General features: G+C 48.0%; 1 protein-coding gene across 1 annotated transcript; it reads left to right on the forward strand.

Annotated features, from left to right (window-relative positions):
• Nucleotides 1-3,837: 3,837 nt before the first annotated feature.
• Nucleotides 3,838-6,179, forward strand: LOC125510030 (2-alkenal reductase (NADP(+)-dependent)). Its single transcript, XM_048675120.2, has 5 exons — nucleotides 3,838-4,278; nucleotides 4,699-4,876; nucleotides 5,070-5,236; nucleotides 5,361-5,443; nucleotides 5,555-6,179. The coding sequence occupies exons 1-5, from the start codon at nucleotides 3,853-3,855 to the stop codon at nucleotides 5,931-5,933; spliced, it is 1,233 nt and encodes a 410-aa protein (XP_048531077.2). The 5' UTR covers nucleotides 3,838-3,852; the 3' UTR covers nucleotides 5,934-6,179.
• The last annotated feature ends 8,232 nt before the right edge of the window (nucleotides 6,180-14,411 follow it).

The following is a 14,411-nucleotide window of genomic DNA, read 5'->3' on the forward strand; positions in this document are numbered from 1 at the left end:
TCGCGCCGACCTCGTCGAAGTCGGGCAAAACTTGTTTTAGTAGACAGTTGAAAAATTGTCACGCTAAGACTCCATAGGACCAACACACCAGAATAGCAACCGCCGGCGACGGAGAGTAGCGTATATTAGAAGGATCCAACCTGAAGACACACGAATATAGACGAACAGCTACCAGACCCGGGCAAGTCCACCAATGATAGATCCTTCAGAGACACATCTCCACACGCCCATCAACGGCGCTAGACGCACCACCGGAACGGAGGCTAGACGGGAAGGATCTTATTCCATCTTCAAGGAGCCGTCGCCGTTTCGCCCTCCTGAGTAGGACACATACCCTAACAAAACTTGAAGAAAGATATAAAAACGGAGCCCTTTCATCGGCAAGGACCCGAATCCACTCCGACAAGGCAGACCGGCGACGATGCCGGCAAGATGCTGAGAAACCCTATCTTTTTGGAAAGGAGGCGGTTGTGTACTTCTGTTATGAACGAGGACACCTTTATATATACCCTAAACAGATCTTATTTTACTCATACGTATGTGCTCATTCATGAACAATATTGTATTTGTTATGTACTTAGAATTGTCATATAAATTTGAGTTTTTGGTCGTAACAGTCTATATGTGAAGATATTGGTGGGGATTTCTACTGTCATTTGATAACTATGTCACTTCAACTTCTTCCTTTTTGCCCAAAACAATGTTAGGTGAGCTGAGATATGTCAATATTGGACTATTGATGCATTTAAACATTCACAAAAGACGTGTTTGGTAGTTTGAATTACGCCCAGCCAGCCCGCACGATTAGTTTTTGGCATGTTTGGTTGCTCGGTTCGCCCCAAAAAGTTGGCGCACACGAAACTTAAAGTACTCTCCGAGCCTACATCGTTGAGAATGCTCGATCGGCTATTTCCAGCGAGTCAGACTCCAGCGATGGAATAGAGGGCATGTTGGTGGCTCTCATGATGAGTTACGTTTGAGCTCGCGCTGGCTGGGTGCACCGTGTACGTGAGTTTGCACGTGTTTTACCGTAACCTTCTCTTAATCTCTTTCACCTTATAATATATACAACGGTGTTTCGATTCGAGATCAGCTCTATAAGAAAAGGATGCACATCGATATTATGGTTCAATTTAGCCGACCGGTTCGTAGTTTCATTTACCGTAAATATTCATTTTTGTGTTCATATTTGAAGCTATTTTGGACGAATTTTGTCAAATTCATCGCACATGATCGACAACTTGAAATTTCCTTTGACCAGTAGTTTCATCTCGCCGTTTCACACGACTTTCGGGTTGCACCTTTTCCGTTTCGACGATCGTAGACAAGTATATCTACATCTTCTTCATGGGCTGTACATATCCTCCAAGATTATAGTATCATGATTATGTTTGATTAAGGAGGTTAAATATGTTGGAAATATGCCCTAGAGGTAATAATAAATTGGTTATTATCATATTTCCTTCTTGATGATAAATGTTTATTATTCATGCTATAATTGTATTGACCGGAAACTTAAATACATGTGTGAATACATAGATAACACAGTGTCCCTAGTGAGCCTCTACTAGACTAGCTCGTTGATCAAAGATGGTTAAGGTTTCCTAACCATAGACACGAGTTGTCATTTGATAACGGGATCACATCATTAGGAGAATGATGTGATGGACAAGACCCAACAAGCTTAGCATCAGATCGTTTAGTTTATTTGCTATAGCTTTCTTTATGTCAAGTATCTGTTCCTTAAACCATGAGATCTTGTAACTCCCTGACACTAGAGGAATACTTAGTGTATATCCAAACGTCAATTCATAACTGGGTGATCATAAGGGTGCTCTACAGGTATCTACGAAGGTATCTGTTCGGTTGGCATGGATCAAGACTGGGATTTGTCATTCCGTATGATGGAGAAATATCTCTGGGCCCTCTTGGTAATACAACATCTTAAAGAGCTTGCAAGCAATGCGACTAATGAGTTAGTCACGGGATCTTGTACCGAATGAGTAAAGAGACTTGTCAGTAACGAGATTGAACTAGGTATGGAGATACCGACGATCGAATCTCAGACAAGTAACATATGGCTGGACAAAGGGAATTGCATACGGGATTAACCGAATCCTTGACATCGTTGTTCATCTGATAAAAGATTTTTGTGGAATATGTAGGAATCAATATGGACATCTAGGTCTCGCTATTGGTTATTGACCGGAGAGGCGTCTCGGTCATGACTACATGATTCCCGAACCCGCAGGGTCGCACGCTTAACGTTCATTGACGCTAGAGTAGTATTGGGATATTTGATAATTGGTAGCCGAATGTTGTTCGAAGGTAAAGATTTATATATGAGAAATCACATTTTGGGTTCTGGAAAGAGATGCAATTTTTTCGGTATTGTACCGTGAAGTTTCTAGAAGGTTCCGAAGGATTCAGGAGGGGTCCGGAAGTCCACAAGTGGGTCCACCACAACCCAAGGGCTGCCATGGGCCGAGGGAAGGCACCCTGGCCTTATTGGGTTAGGCGCACCAAGTCCTTAAAAGCCCATGTAGTTAGGGAAGGGAAAAAAAGAAGAGTCCTAATAGGAATATATAGGATTGGACTTGGAGTCCAAGTCCTCTCCCCCTTGGTTGCGCCCTAGGGCTTGAAGGGGCTGTTTCGCATGCACCTCCACCTATATATAGAGGGGAGGGGACGCCCCAAGAGGACACACCAAGCCCTTGGCGCCCCCCTCTCTCTCTCTCTCCCTCCCTCCCTCTCTCTCTCCCTCTCTCTCTCTCGTTATTCCGTAGTTCCTCCGTCCTTGTTCTAGTAGCGCTTGACGAAGCCCTGCTGAACTAGCTCCACCACCACCATCACCACCACGCCGTCGTGCTGGTTATGATTCCATCTACTTCTTCGCCTTTTTTTGCTGGATCAAGAAGGAGGAGACGTCATCAAGCCGCATGTGTGCTAAACTCGGATGTGCCGTCTGTTCAGCACTAGATAGGTTGGGTCGTGATCGGATCGCGAAGAGTACAACTAAATCAACCGCGTTGTATACACTTCCGCTTTCAGTCTACGAGAGTATGTAGACACACTCTTCCCTCTTGTTACTATGCTTCTCCTAGATAGATCTTGGATGTTCGTAGATTTATTTTTTGATTCTTATGCTTCCTTCCCCATCAGAATATTTGTTATATACTCATCTTGGAGCCTACGTGCATCCCTTCTCATCTTAAGTATGAATATGTTATATTTTAAGGGGGTAATTTGCCTATTCATAGATAATCTCGGGGTTCGTATGAGGCTCATATAAACATCACCACAGGACACCAATGTCGCGACATGTCGCAACATCACAGCAAGCTCAGGCAAGTGAAATGCTCGCGAGTCGGCACAATGGACTGCATACAAGAAAGAAAGAGCAGAGTTAACCCATGAGTGAAGAGGACACACGCGCTCATGCCTTGGACATGAAGAGCGGCGTGGCGAGACACGCGTCTTACTCCTGCGTCTTTTCTTTGAACACAGTATAGACGTAAGTGCCTATATAAACGTGCATACACCCATCCTTATGAACGCACACGCGCACACACCATGTTTATAAGAACCTCCGAGACATTGAGGCGACATATCATCTTGAGATTTACGAAGTCACTGTAGACGTCTCGTCATCGACAGAAACGTCTTCTCTTACTGAATGCACATCGATAAAAATCCTAAAATGAACCCAAAGTAATGCGAGCACCCAGGTTTAAACCTTGATGGGCTGAAATACCACTATCGCTCCACCCACATGTTGATTCGCTCGTCACACTCATGTCCAACGACCAGCGTAGGCCTCACAAGTCCGGCCCGCTGACGAGCCGCACACGCATGCATCTCCTGCGGTGCGGTCCCCTCGTCCCCACGCCCCACGCATTAAGCGCGCGCGGCCGCTCCCCGGCCGCACACCCGCTCGATCCGCCACACACGAAACGCACCCGCCCGAACGCGTGGTTCATAGTATCTAGACTACTGCAGATCACCAACTCATCGGCGCGTCCGAGGAAGGAGGCAATGGCGGCGGCGGCGGCGGCGGCGGAGGTGAGCAACAAGAGGGTGATCCTGAAGCGCCACGTGACGGGGTTCCCCACCGAGGAGGACATGGAGCTCGTCCCGGCGACGGCGCGCCTGGCCGTGCCGCCCGGCTCGGCCGCCGTGGTGGTCAAGAACCTCTACCTCTCCTGCGACCCCTACCTGCGCACCCGGATGTCCCGGCACGAGGAGCCCAGCTACGTCCCGGACTTCGTCCCGGGGGAGGTACTACCGAATTTCTTTTTAACCTAGCATCAAACTTGGCCCCGTGTCGAAATTCAGTCCCCTTGGCAGTACAGATCTACAGTTGGTTCTCGGATTCCAGTGTTAGTATGTCAGAGAAATTCTTCCAGATAACTGTACTGCAGTCTACTGGCGGCTGTTTCTTCAGCTCATATTATACTTTATGATTCATTCATGCATGGCTCAATTGTTGGATCTGTAGCATGTGGTTCGCATGAGCAGAGTTTAAAATAATCACTCTGTTATCAGTGTACCTTTCTGTTTCACGGAACAAGTTTTTTTTTAAAGCTCTGCAATATGGTCACCAGTTCTGTACATGGATTCAGCCTTTCTTTTTACTGAATTGTTTTACCCACCAGAAAGCTTGACAATTTTGTTGCCTCCTTGAATCGATCCCACCAGGTTTTAACAACCTTGGGCGTAAGCAAGGTGGTGGAATCCGGGCACCAGGATTACAAGCTCGGTGATCTGGTGTGGGGGATGACAGGATGTGAAGAGTACACTTTGATCACTAATCTGGAGTCGCATTTCAAGATCAACCATCCTGAATTGCCGCTGTCATACTACACAGGAGTTCTTGGTGAGTTCACTTATATTCGTCACAAGTTAACCAGGTCTGGTTTTCATTACAGTAATTCACTTTGATCATGAAACCGGAAAGTTGTGGTTTAATTTCTTCGTAGACCTTAGTCTGCTATAGAATCAATCAAATGTAACCTTGGCTGATATACTGGCTAGTATTTTCTCTGACTGCTAGAAACTTCATAATTCAGGCATGCCTGGCCTTACTGCCTATGCTGGATTTTTTGACGTGGCCAAGCCAAAGAAGGGCGACTATGTCTTCGTGTCAGCAGCGTCAGGTGCCGTCGGACAGCTTGCCGGGCAGCTTGCCAAGATCTCCGGCTGCTATGTGGTTGGTAGTGCCGGTTCCGATGAGAAGGTTTGTGCCTACTCATTTGGGCACATCACCAGACAATGAGTAGTTTTGTTCATACTGATTTAATTTTGTCACTACTGTTGGCAAAGCTTTCTATTTTGATGGGATAATTTTGCCTTCTCCTCAGGTCAACCTCCTAAAAACAAAGTTTGGGTTTGACGATGCCTTCAACTACAAGAAGGAGCAGGACCTGAACGCCACACTGAAGAGGTTAATTGCAGGCCCCTTCCCTACCATACTCTTGCGTTCTTCCAACTTCCAATGAAGAATGAACAGGGCCAGTTAATCAACAGTTCTGCGTGCCATGATACTTGCTTTCAGGTGCTTCCCGGAGGGCATCGACATCTACTTCGAGAATGTGGGTGGCGCGATGCTGGACGCGGTGCTTCTCAACATGAGGCTGCACGGGCGGGTATCGGTGTGCGGGATGATCTCGCAGTACAACCTGGAGCAGCTCGAGGGCGTGCGCAACCTGTTCTGCATCGTCGCCAAGCGCATCCGCATGGAGGGGTTCATCGTGATGGATCACTACAGCAACTACAGAAAGTTCGAAGAGGAGATGGCCGGTTACCTCAAGGAGGGGAAGATCAACTACGTGGAGGACGTCACTGAGGGGATCGAGAGCTTCCCAACGGCGCTCATCGGGCTCTTCTACGGGCGCAATGTCGGAAAGCAGCTGGTGGCCGTCGCACGGGAGTGACGTCACATGTCAGGAGCCCCGAGCCCTCCTGAATCGAGAAGCACAGATGTGCGTTCACAGACCAGAATTCAGATATATATAGAGAGGTACTCAGTCCGGTTTGCCGGATTCTACATGCTTTGAGCCAGTGTTTGGAGAAAGTTGGAGAAAACAGGATCCTACTTAAGTGAACCAAGAAGTTGGAATGAACTATTGTATAATCTTTACCAGTATTTAAAAAGGGCAGTTGATGCTGCTCATCCTGCACTCTGGCCGCAGCCCAGCAAAGTGCTAGTTTAGGTGATGCATTATAACGCACGCAAAATTTGGATTACAAAAAGAGTACAAGTTCTTCATCTGCACCGGCCAATGTTCACAGGGAAATCAATGACCATGACTTGTGGGGCCAGGTTAGCTACTGAAGAGAACATTTCGGCCCTCTTTGATTCGCAGGAATTTCAAAACGCAGAACAGGAAAAATACATAATCGGGATGACATGCCCACTCGATTTCTATAGGATTAGCAAACCGCAGGAATTTGCAGATAGTGCTTGATGGCACACAAAAATCAAAGAAATTGTAAAAGAGACATTGGAGTGGATGCTAGATTTCATATGGAATATAGATGTAGTACAAACAATTTCATAGGAAAGAATCCTATAATGTCCAATCCTACGAATCGAACGACCAACATGGAAAGAATTCCTACGGATTTTAAAACATTCAAAAGCCCTATGAGATTCCTCTTAATCAAAGGAGCCCTTAACTTGAAATTACACATAGAACATTCGGTAATTTATGATAACAGGCCATCTAGAGCTCAAACAACATGGCGTTGGCTAGAGGGCTCCACAACAGTAAACTTTACTTTAGAGTGAACAATTCCCTCAATGTATGTTCTGATTGTGACGCGTGCTTTACGAGCTTCCACGATAGCATCCCTCCTGATGGGGAAGCGTTTCCAAATCTGCGGACTCTTCCGGGTGGAGTATTTCCTTCTGAGGTGTCCAATGTAAGATACCGAAGCGACATTGTACTCTCGAGAATATGACATGTTAGCTCAACCAAGTTCCTCCAAGAGGAGAACCCTTATCATGTTGGTGCTCGGGCATCTTCTGTTGGAATTATTGGGCCTAGCCCATATAATAATTCATATTATCTGCTAATAATTCAAGGTAAATCCCAGAGGCCCATGTGGCCCACTCATGCATGACAAGGTGGTGTGGAAAATTGACCTACGCCATGTGTATGTGCAGTCTTAGAGGGTGTTTGTTTTCAGGGACTTATTGGTTTAGGGACTTAAAAAAGTCCCTATAAGTCCCATCTAAACCAAACAGGAAGGACTTATAGGGATTTAAAATGGGCATTTGGGACTTATGAAATAAGACTTTTAAGGAGGGACTTATAGGGACTTAGGGCATCTCCAGCCGTTGGCCCCCCAGGGGGCGTCTAAAAGCGCCGCCTGGGGATGAGCCGGCGCAAAAAATGGCCCTGGGGGCGAGTCGGTCCCCAGCCGTCGGCCCCCAGGCGCGTATTAAAAAACAAAAAAAAGAACGTTCGGCGAAGTTATGATAAAAACTAGTTAAATTTCGGCCAAACATGGCAAATTTCGGCAAAATTCGTCCAAACATTATATTAACCTAATCTAAAAAAAGAAAGGGGCTGAAGTCGTCGCCGCCGTCGCCGCCATCGTCGTCATCGGTCTTCTCCTCCTTGACGCGGGTGCCCCTGCTGGACCACTGCCCGGCGTCGCCATGGCGAACAGGCGGCGGCGCGTCGTCGTCGTTGTCGCTGTCGCATAAGACGACGACCCCGCCTTCCTCGCGGCCGCGTCGGCGCTCCTCGAAGCGGCGTAGGGTGGCGCACTGGCGCTCCTTCTCCTTCTCCCGGCGCGCCTTCTCCATCGCAAGGGAGTCCTGGCGCGCCCATTCGAGGGCCGCGTCATCGTCGTCGAACTCCGTCTTCACCGGCGCCAGCCCCGGCTCCGTCTTTGGCTTGACGAAGCGCGGAGGAGCCGACGAGGAGGAGGCGCGCCGGCCGCCCTCGTTGATGACGATGCCGGTTGCGAGTGCGCCGGCCGAGCGGCGTCTCCGCCGCGGGCTCGGCCTTGACGCCGAGTAGCGCCGGAGAGCCGGAGGAGTGTGAAGAAGAGCGTGATGAGGAGGAAGAAGAGGAGGCGCCGAACCTCCTTGGCGCCCATGGCCCGACGCGTCGGTGCTGCGCCGGGGCGGCCACCCTCGCCGGGGGGGGGGGGGGTACTCCAACGGCGGGTCGTTGCCGCCCTCGAGGTACGTGAGCACGCCCTCGAGTGTGCGGCCGGGGACGCCCCACCAAAGGTGGCGCCCCTCGCTGTTCTGCCGGCCGCCGACCACCGGCGCGCCGTTGGTGGACGCCAAGCGCTGCTGCTGGCGGCGCTCGAAATACGCCGCCCAGGCCGCATGGTTGTCGGCGGCGTACTAGGGGAGGGAGAGTTGGGCGTCGGTGAGGGACGCGCGCACGATCTCGACCTCCTCGGCGAAGTACTTCGGCTTCGCCACGGCGTCGGGCAACGGGGGAATGGGCACTCCCCCGGCGCTGAGTCTCCACCCCGTTGGCCCGGCGCGCATGTCCGGCGGCGCCGGGATGTTCGCCTGGAACAGGAGCCAGGACTCCTGTTCGCGGAGCGAACGACGGCCGAAGCCGTTGGCCGCCGCCTCGTCTCTGGGGAAGCGTTCCGCCATGGCGACGGCGGGGCTGGGCGGGCTCGGGAGAGGTAGAGGGAGGGGCTGGACGGCGGCGAGGGGCGGGGCTGGTGTGGGCACAGGCGAGTGGAGGCCGCCGGCTTTTATAGCCAGGCCGCGCCCGTGTGTACGCGTGCGAGGGAGGGGAGGCGTCGGCGCACCGTCCCGTGACGCGCCGCCCGTGAGGAATCAATGGCAAGGCTGACCGGCGGCAGCCTTGCCATTGATTCCCCGCGGGAACCAAGGCCGTTGGGGGAAGACGAGGCGCCGAGTCGCTGACGCGGCTGGCCCGCATCTTTTTCGCGCCAAAACAGCTCGCCCCGGCGCCCCCGTGCGCCCCCCAGCGCGCCGGGTTCGGCCTGGGTCCGCCGGCGCTGTTTTCGGCCCAAGCCGGCGAAAAACGGGCTCCTGGGGGCGCGACTGGACCGTTTTTTCGGCGCCGGCGCGAAAAAATCGCCTGGGGAGGCCTTCCTGGGGGCGCGGCTGGAGATGCCCTTATAGTTATAATATGGTCTTTTAGTCCATGTTAAGTCCCAGGAACCAAACAGGTAGGGACTTTTTAGGGACTTGAGACTTATAAGTTGGGACTAAAAAAAGTCCTAAGACTTATGAACCAAACATGGCCTTATTTTTGTCATGCAAAGAAGTTGAAATGGTTGACGCATAATGGGAGAAGAAACTGAAAGCTTCATGGGATTGTTGGTGCGCTTGTTTCTTCTCTCCTTAATAGTGTTTAGTGCGTCCGTTTAATGGTGTTTATTGCTTCCGTTTCTCTTCTACTAATGAGGGGTCAATTTCAGCTCTTCTCACCTATATAAGAGGTTGCTCCTCTAAAGGCAAGATGCACAACTCTTCGTCTCATTCCAAAGTTTTGTGCCGCCTATCTCTTTCCCATCTTGCTTCCCAGCGTGCACCGAAGTGTGAGACAGTAGGCCTCCGAAACCCCGCCTCTTGTGATCCGGTATGGGAGAGGGGAGATTAAGCTTTTTGGAGAGTGCTTCCGCATGGCTGTTGGATCTTAGTTCATCGTGGCTGCAAAAGATAACATCCCCTACGACGAGTTCCCCAAAGACGTCTTCTTCCCCGATGTCGACGACCTCTTCGAAGACATGACGAATGTCACGTCTACATCTTTTGCTGCTGTTCCGTATGTCATCTTATCCTCTCTATTAGGGCTAGCATTTGGTTTACTACTACTAGTGATCGACATGGATATGTTTCTTGTCGCTTAATTATGATCTCAATTACATGATTTGTTTCAACAATCAGTTGCATGTCTCAATTATTCTCTCTATCATGTTGATCATGTTTTACCTATTGTTTTTCTGGATTAAACTTAATGAAAAAATGTCTAATTATTCAACAATCCAAAAACCTAAAATGTGTAGGCAATTTTCTCCTAGTGCTTTTGCTACAAATCTCAAGCCCGTGTGGTTTGAGGGAGTGAACTATAAGAAGTGGCGTGTGAGGGCACTTCTTTGGCTTACCACCATGAACTGTTTTCATGCCTCTTTGCATGCCAGAGGGAGAGCTGACTGCTGAGTAGGAGCAATGTTTCCATGCTACAGACACCCTCTTCAGAGGTGCTGCTTTGATTGTTCTTGGCGACAAGATTGCCCATCCATTCATGACCATCATGGTCGGTAAGGATATGTGGGATGCGCTCGAGGCCAAGTTTGGGGTCGCGGACGCAGGAAGTGAGTTGTATATCATGGAACAGTAGCATGACTACAAGATGACTGATGAGCGCTCCGTTGTTGAGCAGTCTCATGAGATTCAATCGCTCACTAAAGAACTTGAGCATCTCAATTGTGTGTTATCGGACAAATTCATTGCCGGAGGCATCATTACCAAGATTCCACCTTTGTGGAAGAAATTTGCTACCTCTCTCGAGCACAAGAGGCAAGAGTTTACTGTTGTCAATCTTATTGGCACTCTTGATGTGGAAGAGAAGGTGAGGGAAAAAGACACACGTGCTTGTTTAAGGGAATTCTAGTGCCAATTTGGTACAGAAGAAAAAATTTCCAGCCCCACAAACCCAAGAACAAAAACAACTATATGAGCAAAGGAAAGTGTGACGGCAAGAACAAAGTCCAACAGCCTGCCAACTTCAAGAATAAGAAGGAGACCTATAAGAAGAAAGGAAAATGCCATGTATGTGGCAGTGAGAATCATTAGGCTTCATCCAGCAATGACCGCTGGGACATGCATCAAAATGAAAACAACGACAAGACCTCCAATGTTGTTATTGGCGAAGATGAGATGAAATATGTTGGGTATGGTAAATTTCTTACCGTTCTTTCACTATGTCATTCTCTCGATTGGTGGATTGACACCATTGCCAATATGCATTTGTGTTCCGACATCAACATGTTTTCTTCTTATCAGGTCGCAAGAACTACACCAGTGCTGATGGGGAATGTGTCTCATGCTTCTGTTCATGGTGTTGGTATAGTCGATCTGAAGTTCACTTCGGGGATCGTGCGACTAAAGAATGTGCAGCATGTCCCTTCTATAAATAAAAATCTTGTCAGCGACTCTCGTTTGTGTCGAGATGGCTATAAGTTAGTGTTTGAGTCCTATAAGGTTGTAGTGTCCATGTGTGGACAATTTGTTGGAAAGGGCTATGAGAGCGGAGGCTTGTTCCACTTATCTTTGTCAGACTTTTGCACTAAAGTTATTAATCATGTTTGTGAAACTGAATCAAATGTTTGGCATTCACGACTTTGTCATATAAACTTTGGTTGCATGACGTGGATAGCGAATTTGAGTTTAATCCTGATATTCGCAATTTTCAAAGGTTCTAAGTGCCAAGTGTGTGTGCAAGCAAAGCAACCTTGCAAGTCTAATATGACTGCTGAAGCGAGGGATTTTGCACCACTTGAACTCATACATCCAAATCTTTGCGAGATGAATGGTGTGTTGACAAAATGTGGAAAAGGATATTTTATGACTCTGATCGATGGCTCTCCTAGATATTGCATGATATATATATGTTGAAAACAAAAGATGAGGCTTTGCACTACTTTAAAATCTATAAAGCCGAAGCAGAGAATCAATTCGATTGAAAGATCAAAAGGCTTAGATCGGATCGCGGTGGAGAGTATTTTTTTCAATGAGTTTAATTTATTCTTCGAGGAACATGGTATAATCCATGAGAGTACGCCTCCCTATTCTCCCTAGTCAAATAGGGTTGTCATACGAAAACGAAAGAACCGCACTCTAACTGATTTGGTTAACGCCATGTTAGACACAGCGGGACTTTCCAAAGAATGGTGGGGGGAGGCTTTAATGACTGCAAGTCATGTCCTAAACAGAGTTCCCATGTAGAATAAAGAGATTACCCCATTTGAGGAATGGGAAAGGAAAAGGCTTAAGCTCTCCTACTTACGAACTTTGCATTGTTTTTGGCTAAAGTCGACATTGATGGTGTCCTGGACTAGGGGGTACCAACCTATACGATCCACAGTCCATGGGCCGAGCTCTAGTCCCACCGATCATTACAAGGAAGGACTCCAGAAGCTCCGAACCTCAGCGTAATCAAGACGGACACCTCCAAAGACTTGGCATGCAATCCAAGGTTAGCTCAATAACCAGCCTAATGGCAACCGGCCATTTGTGTAACCTAGGTACCCCCGGTGCATACATAAGCCGTGGGGTTTAGTCTTTAGAGGCATGATTACCAGCCTTAGGGTTTAGAACACAATAATACAATCTCGAGGTAGATCTGCACCCTGTACTTGATACGTCTCCGTCGTATCTATAATTTTTGATTGTTCCATGCCAATATTATTTAAATTTCATATACTTTTGGCAACTTTTTATACTATTTTTGGGACTAACATATTGATCCAGTGCCCAGTGCCAGTTCCTGTTTGTTGCATGTTTTTTGTTTCGCAGAATATCCATATCAAACGGAGTCCAAATGGGATAAAAACTAACGGAGATTTTTTTGGAATATATATGATTTTTGGGAAGAAAAATCCACGCGAGACGATGCCCGAGGGGGCCACGAGGCAGGGGGGCGCGCCCCAGGGAGGCAGGCGCGCCCCTGACCCTCGTGGCCACCCCGTAAGGCGGTTGATGCCCTTCTTTCGCCGCAAGAAAGCTAATATCCGGATAGAGATCGTGTTAAAATTTCAGCCCAATCAGAGTTACGGATCTCCGGGAATATAAGAAACGGTGAAAGGGTAGAATCTGAGAACGCAGAAACAGAGAGAGACAGAGAGACAGATCCAATCTCGCAGGGGCTCTCGCCCCTCCCACGCCATGGAGGCCATGGACCAGAGGGGAAACCCTTCTCCCATCTAGGGAGGAGGTCAAGGAAGAAGAATAAGGAGGGGGGCTCTCTCCCCCTCGCTTCCGGTGGCACCGGAGTGCCACCGGGGGCCATCATCATCACCGCAATCTTCACCAACGACTTCACCGCCATCATCACCAACTCTCCCCCCTCTATGCAGGGTGTAACCTCTCTCTTACCCGATGTAATCTCTACTTAAACATGGTGCTCAATGCTATATATTATTTCCCAATGATGTATGGCTATCCTATGATGTTTGAGTAGATCCGTTTTGTCCCTAATGGTTATTTGATGATCGTGATTGGTTTGAGTTGCATGTTTTATTATTGGTGCTGTCCTATGGTGCTCTCCGTGTCGCGCAAGCGTGAGGGATCCCCGCTATAGGGTGTTGCAATATGTTCATGATTCATTTATAGTGGGTTGCGTGAGTGACTGAAACACAAACCCGAGTAAGGGGGTTGTTGCGTATGGGATAAAGAGGACTTGATGCTTTAATGCTATGGTTGGGTTTTACCTTAATGATCTTTAGTAGTTGCGGATGCTTGCTAGAGTTCCAATCATAAGTGCATATGATCCAAGTAGAGAAAGTATGTTAGCTTATGCCTCTCCCTCATATAAAATTGCAATAATGATTACCGGTCTAGTTATCGATTGCCGAGGGACAAATAACTTTCTCGTAACAACAAGCTCTCTACTAAAACTAACTTAGTTGTGTCTTTATCTAAACATCCCCTACTTTTTATTTACATGCTCTTTATTATCTTGCAAACCTATCCAACAACACTTACAAAGTACTTCTAGTTTCATACTTGTTCTAGGTAAAGTGAACATCAAGCGTGCGTAGAGTTGTATCGGTGGTCGATAGAACTTGAGGGAATATTTGTTCTGCCTTTAGCTCCTCGTTGGGTTTGACACTCTTACTTATCGAAAACTGTTGCGATCCCTATACTTGTGGGTTATCAAGACCTTTTTCTGGTGCCGTTGCCGGGGAGCAATAGCGTGGGGTGAATATTCTTGTGTGTGCTTGTTTGCTTTATCATTAAGTAATTTTTATTTGCTGTTCTTAGTTGTTTTCTATCTTTAGTTATGGGTAGGAAACACAAAATACCAAAAAAATAGTTGTACCTACTGAGCCAATGGTTGAAGAACCACTCAAGATTTATCACACTGCTGAAGCTTATTACTTGGATCATCTTCGATCCCTATGTGCTCGTGCTGAAACCCCAACTAGCTTTGTTGAGGGCAAATCTTTAGATGAGCATTGATAGAGGCTAAGGTGTCCCGATGTTTCGATGAGATGGTGGCTATCGTTTTCTGTGGGAGTCGACCTTGACGATCCGACTATGAACGTGCGAGACGTCGCGCCTTAGCAATCGCTAAACCAACTTCCGAGGGTTATTGACCACGCCGGAGCACGATCAACCTGACCACGAGGGTCTGTTTCCTGCGAGCAAACGAAGAACAAGCAAGAAACTGAGA

The sequence above is a fragment of the Triticum urartu genome, chromosome 5A (assembly GCF_056163025.1).
Source record: "Triticum urartu cultivar PI428250 chromosome 5A, HENAU_Tu73, whole genome shotgun sequence".
Lineage (NCBI taxonomy): Eukaryota > Viridiplantae > Streptophyta > Magnoliopsida > Poales > Poaceae > Triticum > Triticum urartu.